The sequence below is a fragment of the Mustelus asterias genome, chromosome 7 (genome assembly GCF_964213995.1).
Source record: "Mustelus asterias chromosome 7, sMusAst1.hap1.1, whole genome shotgun sequence".
NCBI lineage: Eukaryota > Metazoa > Chordata > Chondrichthyes > Carcharhiniformes > Triakidae > Mustelus > Mustelus asterias.
In genome coordinates, this window is record NC_135807.1 from 31,275,530 (window position 1) to 31,298,509 (window position 22,980).

Consider the following 22,980-nt stretch of genomic DNA (forward strand, 5'->3'; position numbering starts at 1 on the left):
AAATCAGTACAGAAGGATTTACCTTAAGTTGAGTCTTTGGGCCTGATTTTACCATTTTCATTCTAAGTGCTGAATCTGGGCGCAATTCAGATCCAACTTGGAAATCAATTTTCAGGCGCCCCCATACGCACTCAGCCTGAAAAAAAAATCCGGGTCTGAATCGCGCTGTGGATGGGGCTTAGTGCGCCCGAAACGATCGGAGCTCTGAACTGCGCATGCGCAGTTAGAAAAAAAAACTTGACAGCGGGCCCATGTCAGATCGCTCCCGAGCCATAGAACATTACAGTGCAGTACAGGCCCTTCGGCTCTCGATGTTGCGCCGACCAGTGAAACCAATCTAAAGCCCCTCTAATCTACACTATTCCAATATCATCCATATGTTTATCCAATAACCATTTGAATGCTCTTAATGTTGACGAGTCCACTACTGCTGCAGGCAGGGCATTCCACGCCCTTACTACTATGAGTAAAGAACCTACCTCTAACATCTGTCCTATATCTCTCACCCCTCAATTTAAAGCTATGTCCTCCCGTGTTAGCCATCACCATCCAAGGAAAAAGGCTATCCACCCTATCTAACCCTCTGATCCATCTTGTATGCCTCTATTAAGTCACCTCTTAACCTTCTTTCTAGCGAAAACAACCTCGAGTCCCTCAGCCTTTCCTCATATGATCTTCCCACCATATCAGGCAACATCCTGGTAAATCTCCTCTGCACCCTTTCCAACACTTCCACATCTTTTCTATAATGCGGCGACCAGAACTGTACGCAATACTCCAACTGTGGCCACACCAGAGTTTTGCACAGTTGCAGCATGACCTCATGGCTCCGAAACTCAATCCCTCTACCAATAAAAGCTAACACACCGTATGCCTTCTTAACCCTATCAACCTGGGTTCCAACTTTCAGGGATCTATGCACATGGACACCCAGATCCCTCTGTTCATCCACACTACCAAGTATCTTACCATTAGCCCAGTACTCTGTATTCCTGTTACTCCTTCCAAAGTGAATCACCTCGCACTTTTCCGCATTAAACTCCATTTGCCACCTCTCAGCCCAGCTCTGCAGCTTATCTATGTCCCTCTGTAACCTGCCACTTCCCTCCGCACTGTCTACAACTCCACCGACTTTGTCATCCGCAAATTTACTAATCCATCCTTCTACGTCCTCATCCAGTTCATTTATAAAAATGACAAACAGGAGTGGCACCAAAACAGATCCTTGAGGTACACCACTAGTAACTGAACTCCACGATGAATATTTCCCATCAACTACCACCCTCTGTTTTTTTACAGCTAGCCAATTCCTGATCCAAACCACTAAATCACCCTCAATCCCATGTGTCCATATTTTCTGCAATAGCTTACCATTGGGAACCTTATCAAATGCTTTGCTGAAATCCATATACACCACATCAACCGCTTTACCCTCATTCACCTCCTCAAAGAACTCAGTAAGGTTTGTGAGACACGACCTACCCTTCACAAAACCGTGCTGACTATCCCTAATCAAATTATTCCTTTCTAGGTGATTATAAATCCTATCTCTTATTATCCTTTCCAAAACGTTGCTCACCGGTCTATAATTACCAGGGTTGTCCCTACTCCCCTTCTTGAACAAGGGGACAACATTTGCTATCCTCCAGTCTTCTGGCACTGTTCCTATAGACAATGACGACACAAAGATCAAAGGCTCTGCGATCTCCCCTCCCAAAGAATCCTAGGATAAATCCCATCCGGCCCAGGGAACTTATCTATTTTTACCCTTTCCAGAATTGCTAACACCTCCTCCTTTATGAACCTCAATCCCGTCCAGTCCAACAGTCTGCCTCTGAGTACTCCCCTCGACAACACTGTCCCTCTCCTGTGTGAATACCGACGAAAAATATTCATTTAGTGCCTCTCCTATCTCTTCAGACTCCACGCACAACTTCCCACTATTGTCCTTGACTGGCCCTAATCTTACCCTAGTCATTCTTTTACTCCTGACATACTTACAGAAAGCTTTAGGGTTTTTCTTGATCCTACTTGCCAAAGACTTCTCCTGGCTTTTCTTAACTCTTTTTCTTTAGGTCCTTCTTGGCTAACTTGTAACTCTCAAGCGTCCTAACTGAGCCTTCACATCTCATCTTAACATAAGTCTCCTTCTTCCTCTTCACTAGAGATTCAACTTCTTTAGTAAACCACGGTTCCCTCACACATCTGCTTCCTCCCTGTCTGACAGGTACATATTTATCGAGGACGCGTTGTAGATGTTCCTTGAACAAGCTCCACATTACAATTGTGCCCATCCCCTGCAGTTTCCTTCCCCAACCTATGCCACCTAAATCTCGCCTAATCGCATCCTTTCCCCCAGCTATAACTCTTGCCCTTCGGTATATACCGATCCCTTTCTATTGCTAAGGTAAATGTAATCGAATTGTGGTCACTATCACCAAAGTGCTCACCTACCTCCAAATCTAACACCTGGCCTGGTTCATTACCCAGTAGCAAATCCAATGTGGCCTCGCCTCGCCTCTTGTTGGTCTATCTACATACTGTGTCAGGAAACCTTCCTGCACACATTGGACAAAAACTGACCCCTCTAAAGTACTCGAACTATAGCTTTTCCAGTCAATATTTGTAAAGTTCAAGTCCCCCATAACAACTACCCTGTTACTTTCGCTCCTATCCAGAATCATCTTTGCAATCCTTTCCTCTACATCTCTGGAACTTTTTGGAGGTCTATAAAAAAACTCCCAACAGGGTGACCTTTCCTGTTTCTAACCTCCGCCCAAACTGGCTCAGTAGACGAATCCTCCTCAAATGTCCTTTCTGCCACCGTAATACTGTCCTTGACTAACAATGCCACACCTCCCCCTCTTTTACCACCTTCCCTGCACTTAGTGAAACATCTAAATCCTGGAACCTGCAACAACCATTCCTGTCCCTGCTCTATCCATGTCTCCGAGAAGGCCACAACATCGAAATCCCAGGTACCAACCCATGCTGCAAGCTCACCCATCTTATTCCGGATGCTCCTGGCGTTGAAGTATACACACTTCCTACCTGCCAGTACACTCCTGCGACCCTGAAACCTCATCCATGACCTCACTACTCTCAACCTCCTGTACACTGGAGCTACAATTCAAGTACCCACCCCCCCTGCTGAATTAGTTTAAGCACTCCTGAAGAGCATTAGCAAATCCCCCCCCCCCCAAAGATATTGGTACCCCTCTGGTTCAGGTGCAGACCACCCTGTTTGTAGAGGTCCCGCCTACCTCAGAAAGAGCCCCAATTGTCCAGGTATCTGAAACCCTCCCTCCTGCACCATCCCTGTAACCATGTGTTCAACTGCTCTCTCTCCCTATTCTTCTCACTATCACGTGGCACGGGTAACAAACCAGAGATAACAACTTTGTTCTAGCCCTAAGCTTCCACCCTAACTCCCTGAATTTCTGCCTTACATCCCCATCCCTTTTCCTACCTATGTCTTGAGTGCCTATGTGAACCACAACTTGGAGCTGGTCCCCCTCCCCCTTAAGGATTTTGAAAACACAATCCGAGACATCATGGACTCTGGCTCCTGGGAGGCAACGCACCAACCGCGAGTCTCTCTTTCCCGCAGAATCTCCCATCCGTCCCTTTAACTATGGAGTCCCCAATGACTAATCCTCTACTCCTCTCCCCCCTTCCCTTCTGAGCAACAAGGACAGACTCTGAGCCAGTGACCTGTACACCATGGCTTACCCCTGCTAAGTCGACGACCACTTGAATGGCTCCCTGTACCCTGGTGCTGTGGTCAGTTTGCTCATCCTCTCTTTCCCTACCCTTCTGAGTTGTCGGGCCAGAAAGCGGCCCAGGAGCGAAAAGCGGGAGCGAAGGCCCCCACAGACATCACTGTCCCCTTTTATCTCTGCTGCTGCACCCCCCCCCTCCCCCCCCCCCCCCCCCCCCCCCCCCCCAACCCAGACAGGAGTGGCAACGGACCCCTGCCCCCAACCAGACAACAATCTGGCCTGTCTCCTCCTTTTTCTCCCCCCACCCCCCAACCGATCTGAGTCAGAGTCGTTAGAAACTCTGAACTCACCTCTTCAGCAGCTGCAGCGCCCCAATTCAGTTTTATTCAGTATGTCCATTTTGGCGCGATTCTGGATCGGCGAACCCGGTGGGAAATGCTGATAAAATTGGGCGGGCAGTTCATTAATTCAATTTAAATGTATTTAAATCGCTGTTGCGCCCGGGCGCAAATTGGATCGCGGCCATTCCCGGGTCTCAGTAAAGTGGCCATCTGCGCGGGCGTGGATCGCGTTAATGGCCTCACATCCGACTTTACCATGTTTTCGCGCCCAAAAACGGGCGGAATGCAATGGTAAAATCAGGCCCTTTGTAGGCCAATATGAAAGAGTATTTTGGACCTCTTTGTCCCCTGATTGTATGGCCATTGCATCTCACCTGCTCTGGTGTAGATAGCTAAACTAGCATTATTTTGTCTTTCAGCATAAAAAGTGTTATTGGAATAGGAGTTGGAGCTGGTGCATATATCCTGACTAAGTTTGCGGTAAGTCTGAGAGTACTTGAGTAACTTTATGGACCTTGTTGCAGTAGACAGTCTCATCCTATGAATTCATGCATGGGTAAGCTTGTAGGTTTGAATTTTCATGAAGTTGGGCCAAGTCAGCAGACTTCTTTTTAAAAAAAAATAGTGGACAGGACCAAATTCCAGCATTCCTTCCCCATTACAATCTCTAGCAATTTTTTTTTGCCACTGGTTAAAGGGTGCAGAATTTGCCCTTGTCCACTGCATTGTAGGAGTAGATATTGAGCTCCGCATGATTCACTGCACCTTGAGTTATGAACCACAAGGGAACCCTAGTTTTGAGACAGGAAGCAGAAGTTTAGGTATAAAACATTCCCATTATAAAAACATTTCCCCTCACCTTCACAATTATGTAGTGAAAGTCTTAATCTTGTCCAAATAAACATGGATTGAAAAAATGCTCCCTTTAATGGGAGGTCATTTAATTACCAATTAATAAAGATGTCAATTACACAAGGCTAGCATTCCCATTGGAACAGAGTAAACAGACTCCTGCTGAAGGGAATCCATTAGCCATTCATGGAGCTCAGTCCAACATTCATCATGAGGCTGTCTGTAAATGGATGTCTGGTCGTCTGCCTACTTCTTTTGATGCAGTTGCCAGATCTTTTGAATACGATTTTCAATGTCTGTGTTTGTATTTGAATAAGATTTTGAGGGAATATTTTTGAAAGAAAACGTTGAATCGCTGTTTGGCAAGTCTTCAATGTTATACCAGTCTTATGGCTCATTTGTTGCATACCTAGTGCGTACTGTGAGGTGGTAGGAATGGGTGGTAGTTGAGGGTGGGAGACACCTGGCAACCATGATTGTAACTAGGCCAATGTCCTAATAAACAGGTGGGCCTTTAACCTGCCAGTCTCGCCAACTGCCTGTCTCTGTTGCTATCTGCCTTGGCAAGCTTGTGCTCAACTTCCTGACAAAAATAGGCTGGACCACCTCCGGTCTGGAAAATCTTGCCTACAATTAATTTACCATACTAAATTGTGTGTACTACAAATAACTTGAGCACTTTCATTTTTTTTTTTCAGTTGTCTTTTCCTGATCTTGTTGAGGGACTATGTCTCATTAATATTAATTGCTGTGCTGAAGGATGGATGGACTGGGCAGCAACCAAGGTAATGCATTGCTAAAGAAATCCTATTAATTAATATATCAAGTGATGCAGTAATAAATTTAACTGCTTGATCAAGCTCGCTTTGCTAAATTGTTGCATTATCTTGAATATTAAAGTATAGTGTTGTCACCTAGTTTATCTTGATTGTATTGGTACAATATATCTGGGAAAAGTTTACATTTGTACTATTAAAAGGTTTAAAGTTTATTTATTTGTATCACAAGAGGCTTACATTAACTGCAATGAAGTAACTGAAAATCCCCTATTCATCACACTCTGGCGCCTGTTTGGGTATACTGAGGGAGAATTTAGCATGGTCAATGCACCTAACCAGCACATCTTTCGGACTGTGGGATTAAGACTGCTGCATAAGATAAAGGTGCACGGCGTTACGGGTGATGTATTAGCATGGATAGAAGATTGGTTAACTAACAGAAAGCAAAGAGTGGGGGTAAATGGGTGTTTTTCTAGTTGGGGATCAATGTTGGGACCACAATTGTTTACAATTTACATAGATGATTTGGAGTTGGGGACCAAGTGTAGTGTGTCAAAATTCTCCGATGACACTAAGATGAGTGGCAGAGCAAAGTGTGCAGAGGACGCTGAGTCTGCAAAGGGATATAGTCTGTGAGTGGGCGAGGGTCTAGCAGATGGAGTACAATGTTGGTAAATGTGAAGTCATCCATTTTGGTAGGAATAACAGCAAAATGGACGACTACTTAAAATGGTAAAAAAAAATTGCAGCATGCGGCTGTGCAGAGGGACCTGGGTGTCTTTGTGCATGAATACAAAGTTGGTTTGCAGGTGCAGCAAGTAATTAAGGCAAATGGAATTTTGTCCTTCATTGCTAGAGGGATAGAGTTTAAAAACAGGGCGGTCATGTTGCAGCTTATAAGGTGTTGGTGAGGCTGCATCTTTTTGATTTGATTTTATTATTGTCACATGTATTAGCACACAGTGAAAAGTATTGTTTCTTGCGCATTATACAGACAAAACATACTGTTCAGAGAAGGAAACGAGAGTGCAGAATGTAGTGTTACAGTCATAGCTAGGGTGTAGAGAAAGATCAACTCTCCTTGCATTAAGTCCATTCAAAAGTCTGACAGCAGCAGGGAAGAAACTGTTCTTGAGTCGGTCGGTACGTGATCTTCGACTTCTGTATCTTTTTTCCGAAGGTTGAAGAGAGAATGTCCAGGGTGCGTGGGGTCCTTAATTATGCTGGCTGCTTTGCCGAGGCAGCAGGAAGTGTAGACAGAGTCAATGGATGGGAGGTTGGAATACTGTGTACAGTTTTGGTCTCCTTACTTGAGAAAGGATATACTGGCAGTAGAGGGGGTGCAGAGGAGATTCACTCGGTTGATTCTGGAGTTGAAAGAGTTGGCTTATGCGGAGAGACTGGGACTGTACTCATTGGAATTCAGAAGAATGAGGGGAGATGTTGTAAAAACATATAAGATTATGAAGGGAATAGATAAGATAGAAGCAGGGAGATTGTTTCCGCTAGCAGGTGAAACTAGAATGAGGGGGCACAGCCTCAAAATAAGGCAGAGCAGATTTAGGACCGAGTTGAGGAAGAACTTCTTAACCCGAAGGATTGTGAATCTATGAAATTCCCTGCTCTGTGAAGCAGTTGAGGCCACTCATTGAATGTTTTTAAGGCAAGGATAGATACATTTTTTTGAACAGTAAAGGAATTGAGGGTTATGATCGAGCGGGTAGTGGAGCTGAATCCACAAACATCAGCCATGATCTTATTGAATGGCAGAGCAGGCTCGAGGGGCCAGATGGCCTACTGCTCCTAGTTCTTATGGTTCGCAAGAAACTGGAGCACCCGGAGAAAACCCACGCAGATACGAAGAACGTGCAGACTCCGCACAGACAGTGACCCAAACCAGGAATTGAACCCAGGTCCCTGATGCTATGAGGCAGTGCAAACCACTCTTCCACCGTGTTGCTCCATTTACACACAATTAACATCCCAAATTCATGTAAGCATTTTCAGTGACTACCTTCATTGTTTAATTAATTGCCTTCCAAGAATTTGGCCAAGTCAGGGAGTCATTCAGAAAGAGCCATACAAGTGTTGTCCCACCCTGATTGCAGTATTGCCTAGTTTTAATGATTCTTGTGGCATTTGAATCAGGGTTTTTTGGGATTAGTAGACTCCTAGCAATCTCCCACCCTAGACAGACTATACTTTGCTGTGCCAATTTTGTGTGGTGAAGAAGGGGCGTGGTGTCATAATGAAGAATATTATATAAAAAATAATATCATCCTGGATATTTGACTTCTGTGAATAGGACCCATGCGCAAGCTAATGAGTGAGGCTCAGCAGGCAAGCAAGTAGATTGCAGCACTAATGAAGAAGATGCCCTGTCACTTGATCTGATACTCATAACTGCCCCCATGGATATTGACACCAAGTGTAGAGTTGGGATCAGCACATGGTAAATCATGTAGGTTTTAGTGCAGACGGGGAAAACATGGTTTGTACACTAGCTCACCTAAGGATGAAATTCCAGATGGGTTTTTCTACAGAAGCCTCCAATGAGGAATTTGTTGGGGTGCCATGGAGTAACTGCGATACACTATGGCTATTATTTCATTAACATGACATTTTCTTACTGTCTACAGTCTACCTCAATTGTGAATAAAAACTTTCAAATGTATGTGCCTGGAAGCAGTTGAACTGATGCTATATGAAGGTGGGCCCACCAATGATGGGCCTTACTTCTAACCGCATACATTACGTGCTCCAACACAAACCAGGTACTAAAATATCGAATGCAGATGTCCTCAGTCACCTTCTACTGCCTTGAACAATATCAGCACCCTCAAGAAATGTGCAAGCCTGCAAATGAGTGAAACAACATGTCCGAAGGTCTCCCTCCCCAGTTTACTCCTAGGAAATGTCCAATCTCTGGAAAACAAGCTAGATGAACTTGAAACCAGACTCGCTTTTCAAATGGAGCCGAGACTGCTGTGTATTCTGTTTCATGGAGTGGCTCTCTCCTGCTGCACTGGACTGTGCCATACAACCAGAGGGGTTCCCAATCCACCAAATGGACTGTACAGCAGCCTTGGACAAGGCTAGGGAATGTGGGGTCTACTTTCTAATCAACCCCTCTTAGACGTAGCAACACTGACGAGTTTCTGCTCCCCGGACCTAGAATACCTGATGCTAAAATGCTGCCCCTACCACCTTCTGCTAGAGTTCACCTCTGTTATTCTGACAGCAGTTTACATCCCACCCCATGCGGATGTGAAGACTGTGCTGGACAAAATATTCACCACCACAGGTAGCCTTGCGACGAAACATCCCAAGGCCTTGTTCATCATGGCCGGGGACTTCAATCAGGCCAAACTCAAGAGCACCCTACCAGAGGCCCAAACATTCTAGACCAGTGCTGCACAATTATCAAACATGCCTACGGCTCTATCACCTGCCTACAGTTTGGTAAATCAGACCACAAGGCTGTGCTCCTGCTCCCAGCTTACAAACAAAAACTGAAACAGTAGAATCCATTAAAGAAAGTCATGCAGTGTTGGTCTGGAGAATCGGATGATCTCCTATGGGACTGCTTTGAGTCAGTCGACTGGTCGATGTTTAAAAACTCAGCGACCAATCTGAACAAGTACGCCACTACAGTAACTGACTTCACGAGTAAGTGTGTAGAAAACTGTGCTAATGAAACAAATCCGCATATTTCCTAACCAGAAACCATGGATGAGTCGGGATATCTGCTGCTTGCTGAAGTCCAGGTCTGAGGCGTTCAAGTCAGGTGACCCTGACCTATACAAGAAATCCAGATATGATTTATGGAGATCCATCAGAGATGCCAAAAGATAATACCGGACCAGGCTAGAGTCCTAGGCGAGCCACACAGACTCCCGCCTATGGCAAGATCTGCAAGACATAACCGGCCACAAGACAAAGGCTTGTAAAATCACTGGCAACAATGCACCCCCTCCCCAATGAGCTCAGCACATTCTATTCCCGTTTTGAGCAAGAGGTCAGCAGGAGCACGCCCTCCACCCTTTGGACGAACCATTGCAGGTGTCAGAGCAGCCGCCTTGAAAGTCAATCCACTGGTCTGGATGGGGTACCCAGACGAGCACGGAGATGCTGCGCTGGCAGGGGTAATCGCAGACATCTTTAACTTTTTACACAAATTTGAGGTAACTTATCTGCTTTAAGAAAATTACCGCCATCCCAGTACCAAAGAAAAGGCAGGCAGCGTGCCTTAACGGCTGTCGTCCGGTGGCTCTGACACCCATCACTATGAAGTGCTTTGAAAGGTTAGTCATGGCACGAACCAATTCCGGCCTCCTAGATTTCCTGGATCCACTACTGCAACAGGTCCACAGCAAACACCATCTCTTTGGCTCTACACTCAACCCTAAGGCAGCTATGTCAGGTCAGCCTTCAGCACCATCATTCCTACGTAGCTCATCTCAACTCCGAGACCTGGAGCTCGGCTCCTCTCTCTGACTGGATCCTAAACTTCCTAACCCTCCACCCACAATCAGTAAGGATAGGCAACAACACCTCCACGATCGTTCTCAACACCGGTGCCCCACAAGACTGTGTCCTCAGCCCCCCCTATACCCCTTATACACCTATGACTATGGCCAAATTCCCTCCAACTTGATTTTCAAGTTTGCTGATGACACCACCATAGTGGGTCAGATCTCAAACAATGATGAGACGGAGTACAGGAAAGAGGGGGAATATAGCCAACTGGTGCGACGACAATAATCTCTCAGCAAAACAAAGGAGATAGTCATCAACTTCAGGTGGAGGACATGCCCCTGTCTACATCAATGGGGACAAAGTGGAAATGGTTGAGAGCTTCAAGTTTCTAGGTGTCCAGATCAACAACCTGCCCTGGTCCCTGCATGTTGATACTATAGTTAAGAAAGCTCACCAATGCCTCTACTTCCTCAAGGTTAGAGAAAGTTGGCATGTCCGCCATGACACACTCCAGCTTTTACAGATGCACCATAGAAAGCCTTATTCTGGTTATATCACAGCTTGGTATGGCTCCTGCTCTGTCCAAGATTGCAAAAAAACTGCAGTGTCGTGAAGGAAGCCTAGCCCATCAGGCAAAACCGCCTCCCATCCATTGACGCCATACACTTCCTGCTGCCTCGGAAAAGCAGCCAGCATAATCAAGGACCCCACGCACCCTGGATGTACTCTCTTCCGTCGGGAAAAAGATACAAAAGTCAGTGCACAAGAAACAATAATTTTCGCTGTATACTAAATACATTTAACAATTCAAAGAAATAGTTTAGTCAACTTCTTGACGCAATGTTTCCCAGTTTAGTGGGGAAGGTGGAAATAGTGCACAAAGGGGATATCATGATTCTGTCAAGGGTGATGGGTTGTTCAAGGTAAATGACTTGGTATTTGTCGGGAATTAAGGTTGGTCCAGCCTGGGCCTCTGGGAAAATCATAACAAAAACAGGCCAGTGTCCGATCTGATGTAGACCACAAGGAATCACTTAACCCAGAAGCAGCTACCAGCATTCCTCCAATAGTGCCAAGTTCAGTGGGACCATTTATTTCAGAGGAAGTCCCTCGTGGTGTTCCCATGGGAACTGGAGCAGATGTCTACACTAGCGCATCTCCTAAAACTGCAAACTACCCGACCGCTACCCCAGACAAAGCCAGCCAGAGAGCTGAGAATTCAGAAGTCTCCTGATTGAAATTTTGAGAGACTGCACTGTTACCCAACTGATCTCTTTAAAAATATAATTTTATGGTCCATTCATAATTAGGATTGTAAAGAACTTAATAGGGGTGGGAAAGTGTGGAAGCGCAGCAGAGTGCAATGGAATGGTAGAGCACATTGTGGCAGTAGAGCATGGGTCAAAGCTCACATTGGAAAGCAGTGATTTGCAGTTAAGCAAACTGGTCAAATCTAGCCAGTGATTACCGCACCATACAGATTAAGTGGTCAGGACTTGGGAATGTCTCCAGCACTCCATCTCTGGCTAAGCCATTTCCTGAAGATGGCTGCAGTTTCTTCATTCTGAGCTGTGTCTAAACTGCTTCCTGGTTTACTGCACTTGACGTATCAATTGCAAAGATCACCCTGTTCCCTATTTCCTTTCCCTTGGGTGCTGCCCTGACATGGTTTACAAAATACATGGCAGTTTAATTTTACTTTTTGTGCAAACAAAAACTTTTTAATAGCATCCTAATATTTCATGACACCAATCTCTGAATTGCTAGTCCAGCAACAATGCCACTGCCTCCCCAATAAAATTATAGCAGAGATATATGTGGATATCCTTCTGAAGTCTGCTATTCTTCTCACCATTGTTGCATAACATCACTTGTTATTGGTTTTTCTGAGGGTGTGTGTGGGGGTGGAAAGAATGAAGGTGCTGTGTATTGAGGATTTAAGTTAGTGATTTAAAAAAAAAAAAATTGTTTCCTTCTAGATTACTGGCTGGACCTCTAACTTGACAGATGTTGTGATCTCTCATCTCTTTGGAAAGGTGAGTTCCATGTTTTTATTCGTACAATAAATGTAGTTATATTTTTCCACCACAATAGTTTAATTTTGTTCAGTTTTCTCCCCTAATTTAAGGTAAAGGTACAAATTGTCCCTGGGCGTAACGTCTCATGATATTTGATTGTTTGATATGAAAGAGAGGCAACTAGTTGATTATTATTGCCTTTTTATTTCTCTCTCTCCCCTTGAGTGTTTATCTAATCTTGTTTCAACAGACCTCTGTGGGATTGGGAATGGTGGCGAAGGGCACAGAATGTGCACTGGATAGGAATCTTGAAAGTCCATGTTAGGGTTGATCATACCACTGAGGGATGTAGCTACCAGACTAATTTTACATGAGGAAATAGCTTTATCTCATTCTCATCCCTATTGCAGACATTGTAATTTAGTCTTGCATTGGTAGGAATGACTGGTTGCACCATCTTGACTTCACTATCCTATGTTCCATTGTGTAGTACATTTTGTACTGCCACCGTAGAAAATGGCTAGCAGCCCAAAACTGAGCTTCTGAGACCCTGCACCATCAGAATTATACAGCCCTTCAATCTAGTGCCTCATGACATAATGCAAGTTTACTTGATCATGATGCAAGAGCACTGAGACCAACACTGCTTCAATGGGGAGTACAAAAGATTGTGTTGGAAGCAGCAACAGGCTTACCTTGGAATAGAATAATGCACCAATAATTAAGCCATAATGCAGGGCTATCTGTATGTGCAGCTAAGGGAGTTCAGTACCAAGTGGATAAGAGCAAAGCTCTCTAGTTCAACATGTCTTGTCAAGAACGGAGGTGAGAAATTGGGCAACTAGAGGAGGCTCCTTTAGTAAGATAAGAAAGCAGACTGAAGATGCTGAATGGGCAAATCAACTGGGAGTAAATTGTTGAAGAAATTCTGAAGTGAAACCTCCAGCATGCTTGCAGTCGATTCGGCTTCTAACCCCTACCACTTTGCTTTGGTCCCCTTCATGCTGTTGATCCAGGTATGGATAGAAGAACTAAATGCTGGGGGAAAAAAAAAAGTGGGTAGCTGCCCCCAAGTACTATCTAACAACTGAAGTTAGTTAAACGGGACATTCCTCCAGCAGCATCAGGATATTGCTATAGGAATTCCTGAAGCATTGTTGTCAGCCCAACCATGAGTTTCCCCCCATCATGGGTGAGGATTATGGCTGCTTCCTGATTTCAGATTGTTCCTACCTGCACCATCCCTGATCATGAAGCGACCCATGTCCACTTCAAGGGACCTCAGTAGCATGCACCTTTTTATGACGAGTTGTAAGATGCAATTTGTTATATAATGACCATCTCCAACATTTCTTCCTCTCCTCTCCTTCCTCCTCCTCCCCCCCCCCCCCCCCCCCCCCAATAACAAATCCACACTGGTAATGCTACCATGGATGACTTATTAGTCAACATTGGAGAATACCTGTAGAACAAAAGCTTACTTTGTAGCCAGCATTGAAATGACTGATCCAAGTGTAAGCCTCATCCACCAGTAAATCCAGTGCATCGTGAAATGCTTAAACACTCTCTTTGACAGGTACACCGAAATTGACGTGTAGAATAGTGCATTCTGCATAATTGGCACCCTGAAATTCCATCAGTGGCATATATATGATCTACAGGATGCCGAAGCAGTAACTCGCCAAAGTTTGTCCCGTTGCTTCCTTGTAAATTTTGCCATTGAGTATGTTGTGCAAATAACATCAGACTTGACACTAACTTCCTTGGGCACCTTTTGGATTTCTTGTCACATTTGATGGCACAACATCTATCTGCTCCCATGATGGTTTCACTGAAGAAATATCATCATGAGGTCGAAGCATTTGAAGTGTCATCACTACCTAAAAGTAATGATGTGGAGATGCTGGCGTTGGACTGGGTTGGGCACGGTAAGAAGTCTCAACACCAGGTTTGTCTGGAATCACATGATTCCAAATAAACCTGTTGAGTTTAACCTGGTGTGAGACTTACTGTACCTAAAGTTTATTTATTAGTCACAAGTAGGCTTACATTAATACTGCAATGAAGTTACTGTGAAAATCCCCTAGTCGCCACACCCCGGAGCCTGTTTGGGTACATTGAGGGAGAATTCAGCATGGCCAATGCACCTAACTTTCAGACTGGGAGGAAACCAGAGCATCCTGAGGAAACCCACGCAAACACCGGGAGAACTGCAGACTCCAAACAGTGACCCAAACTGGGAATCGAACCCTTTTGGTTGGGGGGGGAGAAAGAGGTGATGCTGCACTCATTAAATGTGACTTTTGGCAGCTTCACACATCCCAAGAATGTTCAAGAAGAATAGCTCCCAGACCATTGATAATAAAAACAAGGTTGAATATTGTCAACAAATCTGCATCATTTTGGTAAGTAAACCATGGAAATTTACGAATCTACAGTTGATAACAAAAGTAAAGTACTGTGGGTGCTGGAAATGCTCAGCAAGTCTGACAGCATCAATGGAGGTGTTGCTGCCAGACCTGTGCATTTCTTTGTTCAGTAAGAAGTCTCACAACACCAGGTTAAAGTCCAACAGGTTTATTTGGTAGCAAATACCATAAGCTTTCGGAGCACAGCTCCTTCGTCAAATGGAGTGGATATCTGTTCTCCAACAGTGCACAGACACAGAAATCAAGTTACAGAATACTAATTAGAATGCAAATCTCTACAGCCAGCCAGGTCTTAAAGGTACAGACAATGTGGGTGGAGGGAGCATTCAACACAGGTTAAAGAGATGTGTATTGTCTCCAGACAGAACAGCTAGTGAGATTCTGCAAGATCAGGGGGAAAGCTGTGGGGGTTACGGATAATGTGACATAAATCCAACATCCCGGTTTAGGCCGTCCTCATGTGTGCAGAACTTGGCTATCAGTTTCTGCTCAGCGACTCTGCGCTGTCGTGTGTTGTGAAGGCCACCTTGGAGAACGCTTACCTGAAGATCCAAGGCTGAATGCCCGTGACTGCTGAAGTGCTCCCCCACAGGAAGAGAACAGTCTTGCCTGGTGATTGTCGAGCGGTGTTCATTCATCCGTTGTCGTAGCGTCTGCATGGTTTCCCCAATGTACCATGCCTCGGAACATCCTTTCCTGCAGTGTATCAGGTAGACAACGTTGGCCGAGTTGCAAGAGTAGGTACCGTGTACCTGGTAGATGGTGTTCTCACGTGAGATGATGGCATCCGTGTCGATGATCCGGCACGTCTTGCAGAGGTTGCTGTGGCAGGGTTGTGTGGTGTCGTGGTCACTGTTATTCTGAAGGCTGAGTAGTTTGCTGCGGACAATGGTCTGTTTGAGGTTGCGTGGTTGTTTGAAGGCAAGAAGTGGGTGTGTGGGGATGGCCTTGGCGAGATGTTCGTCTTCATCAATGACATGTTGAAGGCTCCGGAGGAGATGCCGTAGCTTCTCTGCTCCGGGGAAGTACTGGACGACGAAGGGTACTCTGTCCACCGTGTCCCGTGTTTGTCTTCTGAGGAGGTCGGTGCGGTTTTTCGCTGTGGCGCGTCGGAACTGTTGGTCGATGAGTCGAGCGCCATATCCTGTTCTTATGAGGGCATCTTTCAGCGTCTGGAGGTGTCTGTTGCGATCCTCCTCATCTGAGCAGATCCTGTGTATTCGGAGGGCTTGTCCGTAGGGGATGGCTTCTTTTACGTGTTTAGGGTGGAAGCTGGAGAAGTGGAGCATCATGAGGTCAAACATCTCGCCAAGGGCATCCCCACACCCCCACTTCTTGCCTTCAAACAACCACGCAACCTCAAACAGACCATTGTCCGCAGCAAACTACCCAGCCTTCAGGAGAACAGTGACCACGACACCACACAACCCTGCCACAGCAACCTCTGCAAGACGTGCCGGATCATCGACACGGATGCCATCATCTCACGTGAGAACACCATCTACCAGGTACACGGTACCTACTCTTGCAACTCGGCCAATGTTGTCTACCTGATGCGCTGCAGGAAAGGATGTCCCGAGGCATGGTACATTGGGGAAACCATGCAGACGCTACGACAACGGATGAATGAACACCGCTCGACAATCACCAGGCAAGACTGTTCTCCTCCTGTGGGGGAGCACTTCAGCAGTCACGGGCATTCAGCCTTGGATCTTCAGGTAAGCGTTCTCCAAGGCGGCCTTCACGACACACGACAGCGCAGAGTCACTGAGCAGAAACTGATAGCCAAGTTCTGCACACATGAGGACGGTCTAAACCGGGATGTTGGATTTATGTCACCTTATCAGTAACCCCCACAGCTTTCCTCCTGATCTTGCAGAATCTCACTAGCTGTTCTGTCTGGAGACAATACACATCTCTTTAACCTGTGAATGCTCCCTCCATCCACATTGTCTGTACATTTAAGACCTGGCTGGCTGTAGAGATTTGCATTCTAATCAGTATTCTGTAACTTGATTTCTGTGTCTGTGCCCTGTTGGAGAACAGATATCCACTCCATCTGACGAAGGAGCTGTGCTCCGAAAGCTTATGGTATTTGCTACCAAATAAACCTGTTGAACTTTAACCTGGTGTTGTGAGACTTCTTACTGTGCTTACCCCAGTCCAACGCCGGCATCTCCACATCATTTCTTTGTTGTCATTGTACATTTGTGTAATGTGAGTGGTCTTTTTGGGAAGTAAAATCTTGTCAATCCTTGCCCACAGCCATTAGTTATGTTCCCTAAATCAGCAGTTAGCTATCTCCTGTGCTTGTACATTATGGTATTGTAATTAATATATTTGCAATTTATTTTAGGATGAAATGCATTCTAACCCTGATTTGATCCACTTGTACCGCTCTCACATTTCTTCTGATCTTAATCACAACAATCTGCAGCTGTTTGTTGACTCGTACAACAGGTAAAGTAGCACCGGATCCATTTTCATTATAAGTAATAAATGATTCTGACTTGGAAAAATACAGTATTGTGAAGCAGCTCAGTTGCAGCTCATGCTGTTTCCTCAAGGCAGTGACACAGCCAAATGCATGGGAACATCACTATCTGCAAGTTTCCCATCCAAGCTTCATACTATCCTCGCTTAGAACTATATTGCCAAAGACCTGGAACACTCTAACAGCACTATGGATATACCTACACCACGTGGGCTACAGCGGTTCAAGAACGCAGCTCACCACCACCTTGAGGGAAATTGGGGATGTGCAATAAATGCTGGGCTAGTCAGCATCCTAAAAATCCAATCATGAGGGAAAGGATACTAATATGTTCTGATGGAGATGAAGACTTCATTCCAGGGTCTTCAAATAAATTGGCTGCTGAGACAGTAGATGCGTTGGTTCTAATGTTCCAGACCAGCCCCTGTCTTAGTTTCTGCAAAGGTCACATCAGATTGGAAAATAATGTAACTCTGTTCTATTCCAGAACGGATTGAGGTAGAACAGAAATGGTGTTTTGACTAATTTATTAGACTTCTTAGAAGTAACAAGCAAAGTGAATAAAGGGGAACCTGTAGATGTGGTACACTTGTCAATCCAAGGTGCCACATTAAGGATTACTAGACAAATATGTGCTCTTGGTGTAGGACATAATATTAGCTTGGATAAAGGATTCGGTTATTCACAGGAAACAGTGGGCATAATGGGTCTTTTTCGTGTTGGCAGGATGTAACTAGTGAAGTCCCACAGGAATCAGTGCTAGGGCCTTGACTATAATTTGGTATAAACTTGCAATTTGTATCAATGGCTTGGACGAAAGGATCTTGTATTTCTATATGGTTGCTATATTTTCTAATGACGGGTAGGGAAGTAAGCTGTGAAGAAGACATAAGGAGCTACAAAGGGATAGCTATATGGTTAAGTGAGTGGGCAAAGATTTAATTTGGCAGATGGAGGAAAAATGTGAATTTAGGAAAGCCAAGGGATTGCAGTGCACTGTGGATTTCCGTATTTTCCTAATGATGTCCAGAGGGCAGCATGGTGGCACAGTGGTTAGCACTGCAGTTCAATTCCAGCCTTGGGTGTCTGTGTCCTATGAACAATGTCTTTGTCATTTCCCATGATGATTTTGCCTGCCTCAAGGGGACCAACATTTGCTTTGGCTATTCTCCTATACTTTTATGCCATGGCTGGTGTATTAGTGCTACCAAACAAGATTTTTTTTATTTGGAACTAGCAAACGACTTATTTGCAGTTTGGTGCAACTGGTAAATTCTTAAAATATTCATATGGGTGGCACAGTAGTTCGCACTGCTGCCTCATAATGCCAGGGAGCTGGGTTCGATTCCCAGCTTTGGTCACTGTCTGTGTGGAGTTTGCACATTCTTCCCGCGTCTGCATGAGTTTCTTCTCACAGTCTGAAAGACATGCTGATTAGGGGCATTGGCCATGCTAAATTTTCCCTCCGTGTACCTGAACAAGCGCTGGAGTGTGACGACTAGGAGATTTTCACAGTAACTTCATTGCAGTGTGAATGTCAGCCTACTTGTGACACTAATAAATAAACTTAAAATATGGAGTTGTGATATGTGGAACATCTGTGCCTAAAGCAAAGCAGTTTTATTCTGTACTTTTGGCAGAAGAAATTGAGTCCCAGTGGAAATTTGAGAATTAAACAGGAAAGCAGCTACTGATTTTGGACATAAGCAAACTCCCTAAACATTCTTTTTCTTGCAGCCGAAGAGATTTGGATGTTGAGCGCCCTCTTCCTGCAGGTCATCATCATCACCACCACCACCATCACCACAACATTTTACAGTGAGTTTATTTATAAGTTCTTTTATAACTCCAATTAATTTGTAAAATTGAATAAAAGCTAGCTGTCTTTTTGTTTTGAAGTTTAAATATGACATTGAAGAAGATTTGCTGAGTAAAAGAATGGAACATGTTACGTCGGGCTAGTCACGGGGGGGTAAACTTTCACAGGCCTGACCCACAACAGCAGGACAGCTAGAAAATCAGAGGAATCCACCATTTGTGAAATTCCTCCAACTTGTGCCCATGCTTTGGAGTTTTTTATGAAATGATGTCTGATCAGTCCAGATCAACATTTGGGCTTTCAGTCAGGGGGTGGCACAGCGGTTAGCACTGCTGCCTCACAGCGCCAGGGACTTGAGTTCAATTCCCAGCTGGGTCACTGTCTGTGCGGAGTCTGCACGTTCTACCCGTGTCTGCGTGGGTTTGCTCCAGATTCCTCCCACAGTCCAAAAGACGTGCTGGTTAGGTGCATTGGCCATATTAAATTGCCCCCTTCGTGTCGGGGGACTAGCTGGGGATAGGGCTGGGTGGGATGCTGTCAGTGCAGACTCGATGAGATGAATGGCCTCCTTCACTGTAGGATTATGAGGTGGAGCATTGGTCACTGACTTGCAGCAGAAAATTGGTCCATGCCAGGATGACCAGGTTCTGAGTGGTGGGGGGATGACCTTGTGTGAGCGGAGGTGAGAGAGTCAGGCCTGACTCTGGATTGGGAGTGGAATGTGGAAATTGGGACCTGATTAGGCTTGAATGAACATCATTTAGCTGAGTTTTATTTAGATTCTAAGCTACAATCTGCCTCCTTGATGGTAATATGTTGCATTGATCATGTTTTGTTTGTAGATGTCCTGCTTTGTTGGTGGTTGGAGATGCTTCACCTGCGGTAGATGCTGTGGTATGTTAAGATTATTATTCAGATTGCATAAATTGCTGTTCAGACTTTCATTTTTTTTAAAAAGGTAACTACTTATTGAGTACATACCATGTCATCAATTTAAGCTTGTGTTCAGACTCCTTGCCTTGTGTAATCCACAAAATGGAAACTTATTTAATTTTTGAATTTGATAGTAAGAAGTCTTAGTGACTTGGCACATTTGAGTTGAATTAAATGCGACAGTTTTCTAAAGTTAAAGTTCAGGGATTTTAAGTACGTTTTATTACTTTTGCTGCAATAATAGACTAAAGTGGTCTGACTACTCATGTCGCTGCATATAACTTTTTTTTTATTTGCAGTGTAGATTATTCTGCAACAAAAATATCTATACTCTTTAAAAATGATGTTTGGAAATCAGTCCTGCGTACAAAGTTTCACTGAAATCCATCCATTTTTTTTTGGAGATACTATTGAGGAACCGGTGAACATTAACAAGTCTTGCCTTCACCCATCTTCAATGGTGGGGGTAAAGAGTTATTGGCTATTTGTTAGGTGAATTGTTTGTACTGTCTCCCCACCTGCAGTCACCATTAGCACAAATGTCTGAATATATACCCAGCATTTTAACTGGAATCTCTACTCAAAATTGATTTTTTTCTCTGATCTTGGTCTGCACAAACTGATTTAATTACAGTGCTCAGTAGTTGATTTACTCATTGGAGTAGAAAATTAAATGTAGTACTTTGTTAACCCTACACCAGTAACAATTTTAAAAATTGTAAGCATCTATCCACAACTGCCAAATAGATTCAAAATGTTTGGATTTAAGACCTCGAAATTGGAATGTGGAAACAACTTTGGTGCATGTTGACTAATACAAAGTGGAATGATGATTGAAGGAGGCCTACAATAAATATTAAAGGGGTACTCAGCAACCCACCAGGCCAGGGAAGATTAGTGTCATTTAGTTTTAAGTGTCCTCGTATGAGAAGAAAAAGAATGAAATTATTTCAGTCTTTTGCTTCCTGCTGGAAGTGGACGCTTGTGCAGATTCATTTGAGATTGGGGCATCATTAGCAATGCCAGCATTTGTTGCTGCTTTGAGCAGGTGATGGCGAGATGCCTTCTGAACCTGTAGGCAAAGTCGGTGCTGTTAGGGAGGCAGTTTCATAAATTAGGCCCATTGACAGAGAAGGAATGGCAGGCCGAAATGGTGTGGTTTGGAGAGGAACTTGCAGGCATTCAGTTTGTCACTTTGCGATATCTGAGATGGTTCCAGTTGTTCATGAATAAATTTCATCACCAGTCCGATGTCAGAAGGTGCTGAAAAATGAGTTGGCCTGATATTTAAAGCCAATTGCTAGTATAAAATCATACAGCAATTATAGAACCGAGAGACAAAGGTGAGAGAGCATGAGGAGACCGTTCAGCCTGTTATATCCACGCTGCGGTTCTCTGCAGCTAGGCTCATCCCCCTCCTCTTTCTCAATAGTCTTGCAAGTATTTCCTCTTCGGGTGCTGATCCAATTTCCTTGGAAAGCCCCAATTGTATCTGGCCTCTGCCCCCTGTCCCAAGTCACTTTATATTTCCTAAAAGTTAGTTATTGGCATAGTTTCAAGTCCCATGTGTACTGTCAGTGAAATGCAGGGAGTCCATATTTTGAGGGGAGAAAGTTGACACTATTGAATTGCATAGAATTTACTTGCGTTTAATTAGTGTGCAACACATTCACCCTATCTTGTCATTACACAAAGCAGCTGCCCTTATCAAAACAGGAGTTGGAATGCATTCAGAATGTATAAGATCTATTTATTTAAACTGCCCCCCACCCCCTCTTTGGTTCTTAACTGTGATCAGCTTCATAACTATGAAAAAGAGTTTAATGTGAAAATGCTGATATTTCTTTCAGGTTGACTGCAATACTAAGCTTGATCCAACAAAGACTACTCTGCTAAAGGTAATGTAACCTAACTGCACAAAGGCAAATTGTTGGTATGTGTTGTAAATGGCTATAGAAGTTGAATTAGGTTGGTGTGGCTGAAACTTTAATTGTTGAAAAGACAAGTTTACAGGAAGGCATTGCTTGCAGTTGAGGGGGAAAAATAGAATGAGAGTAAGCTAGTAAAAAAATATAAAAATCGATGTAACAGTTGAAGAGTACCTTCCAAGTGAAGTAAATGTAAGGAATTGGGATTAAAAGCTCTGTCCCAAAGCTTCTAAAATATGCAAAGATGGTGAATGCATTGGTGGGATTTTCCAAAGTTTTTTAGATTGAGAGTTCACAAATGCAATGCTACGTTTTAAGAAAGGAGAGAGAGAACTGGGAACTGCAGGCCAGTTAGCCTGACATCAGTCTTCAGGAAAAATCTGGCACTAACAACACTGATGCAGTTCTTTTGACACTTAAAGCCAATCCCACAGTGACTTTTACAAAAAAAATTCCATCTCATCATTCATTGTGTACTTCAAAATTGCTGTAACAAATATTGCAAATGATATTATTTGGCATTAAAAATTCTCAAGTCAGATGTGTATTTTGTCTACATTAGCGACCTTAAGGCAGCCAGAAGATGTCTTGAAATTCTCTGTATTCCAATTCATTTGTTAATACTTGAACAGAAAGTATAGGGCAGGCTTGATGGACCTTTTGAGTTTTTTCTTCCTATTATTTTTGGATGTTTGTAGTGGGTAAATGCTCTGAAGTTACATAAGCCAGAGGTCTCACTATATGCCCAAGTGTGCAACTGTTGGTTTGCCCAGGTCCTTTTTTTAGTGAGGCAGAAGTGGGGGGGCAAAAATACATAGATGCCTTGGAGAGGATGAAATTGGGCTTGGCTTTGCCTCTAATTGTGCAAGTTGGAACACTATTTGTTTTGCCCTATAACTAATGTGCAAGGTAGTGTTATGATCCCAACTGATACTACTGGACAAGTCAAATCAAAGAATGGGACCTGGCTTGATGGATTTTTTTTTTAAAACCGTGGAGAGTACTTACTGAACATGCATTATTCGCTGAGTGAAAACAGCATGTGCCCACAAATAGAGGGAAATTCGAAAGCTGAGCCATGGTGTAGTTGCAATGCTGCTGACCTAGCTTGAACAGTTTATCTACCTGATGACAGCTGGGGCTGGTTTCTGGGCTTGAGTCTAATATCTTTATGAAGAAAGTGGGT

The 22,980-nt window shown here is 44.2% G+C and overlaps 1 protein-coding gene across 3 annotated transcripts in view; it reads left to right on the forward strand.

The window, feature by feature from the left end:
- Positions 1 to 22,980, forward strand: part of LOC144495608 (protein NDRG1-like) — a 73,661-nt gene that overhangs the window by 46,136 nt on the left and 4,545 nt on the right. For all 3 annotated transcript variants that reach the window (XM_078215805.1, XM_078215806.1, XM_078215808.1), the window contains 7 exons: positions 4,483 to 4,543; positions 5,614 to 5,700; positions 12,153 to 12,209; positions 16,977 to 17,080; positions 18,852 to 18,932; positions 19,776 to 19,827; positions 21,717 to 21,764. In XM_078215805.1, coding sequence (XP_078071931.1) covers positions 4,483 to 4,543; positions 5,614 to 5,700; positions 12,153 to 12,209; positions 16,977 to 17,080; positions 18,852 to 18,932; positions 19,776 to 19,827; positions 21,717 to 21,764 — 490 coding nt within the window. The remainder of the gene's footprint in view (positions 1 to 4,482; positions 4,544 to 5,613; positions 5,701 to 12,152; positions 12,210 to 16,976; positions 17,081 to 18,851; positions 18,933 to 19,775; positions 19,828 to 21,716; positions 21,765 to 22,980) is intronic.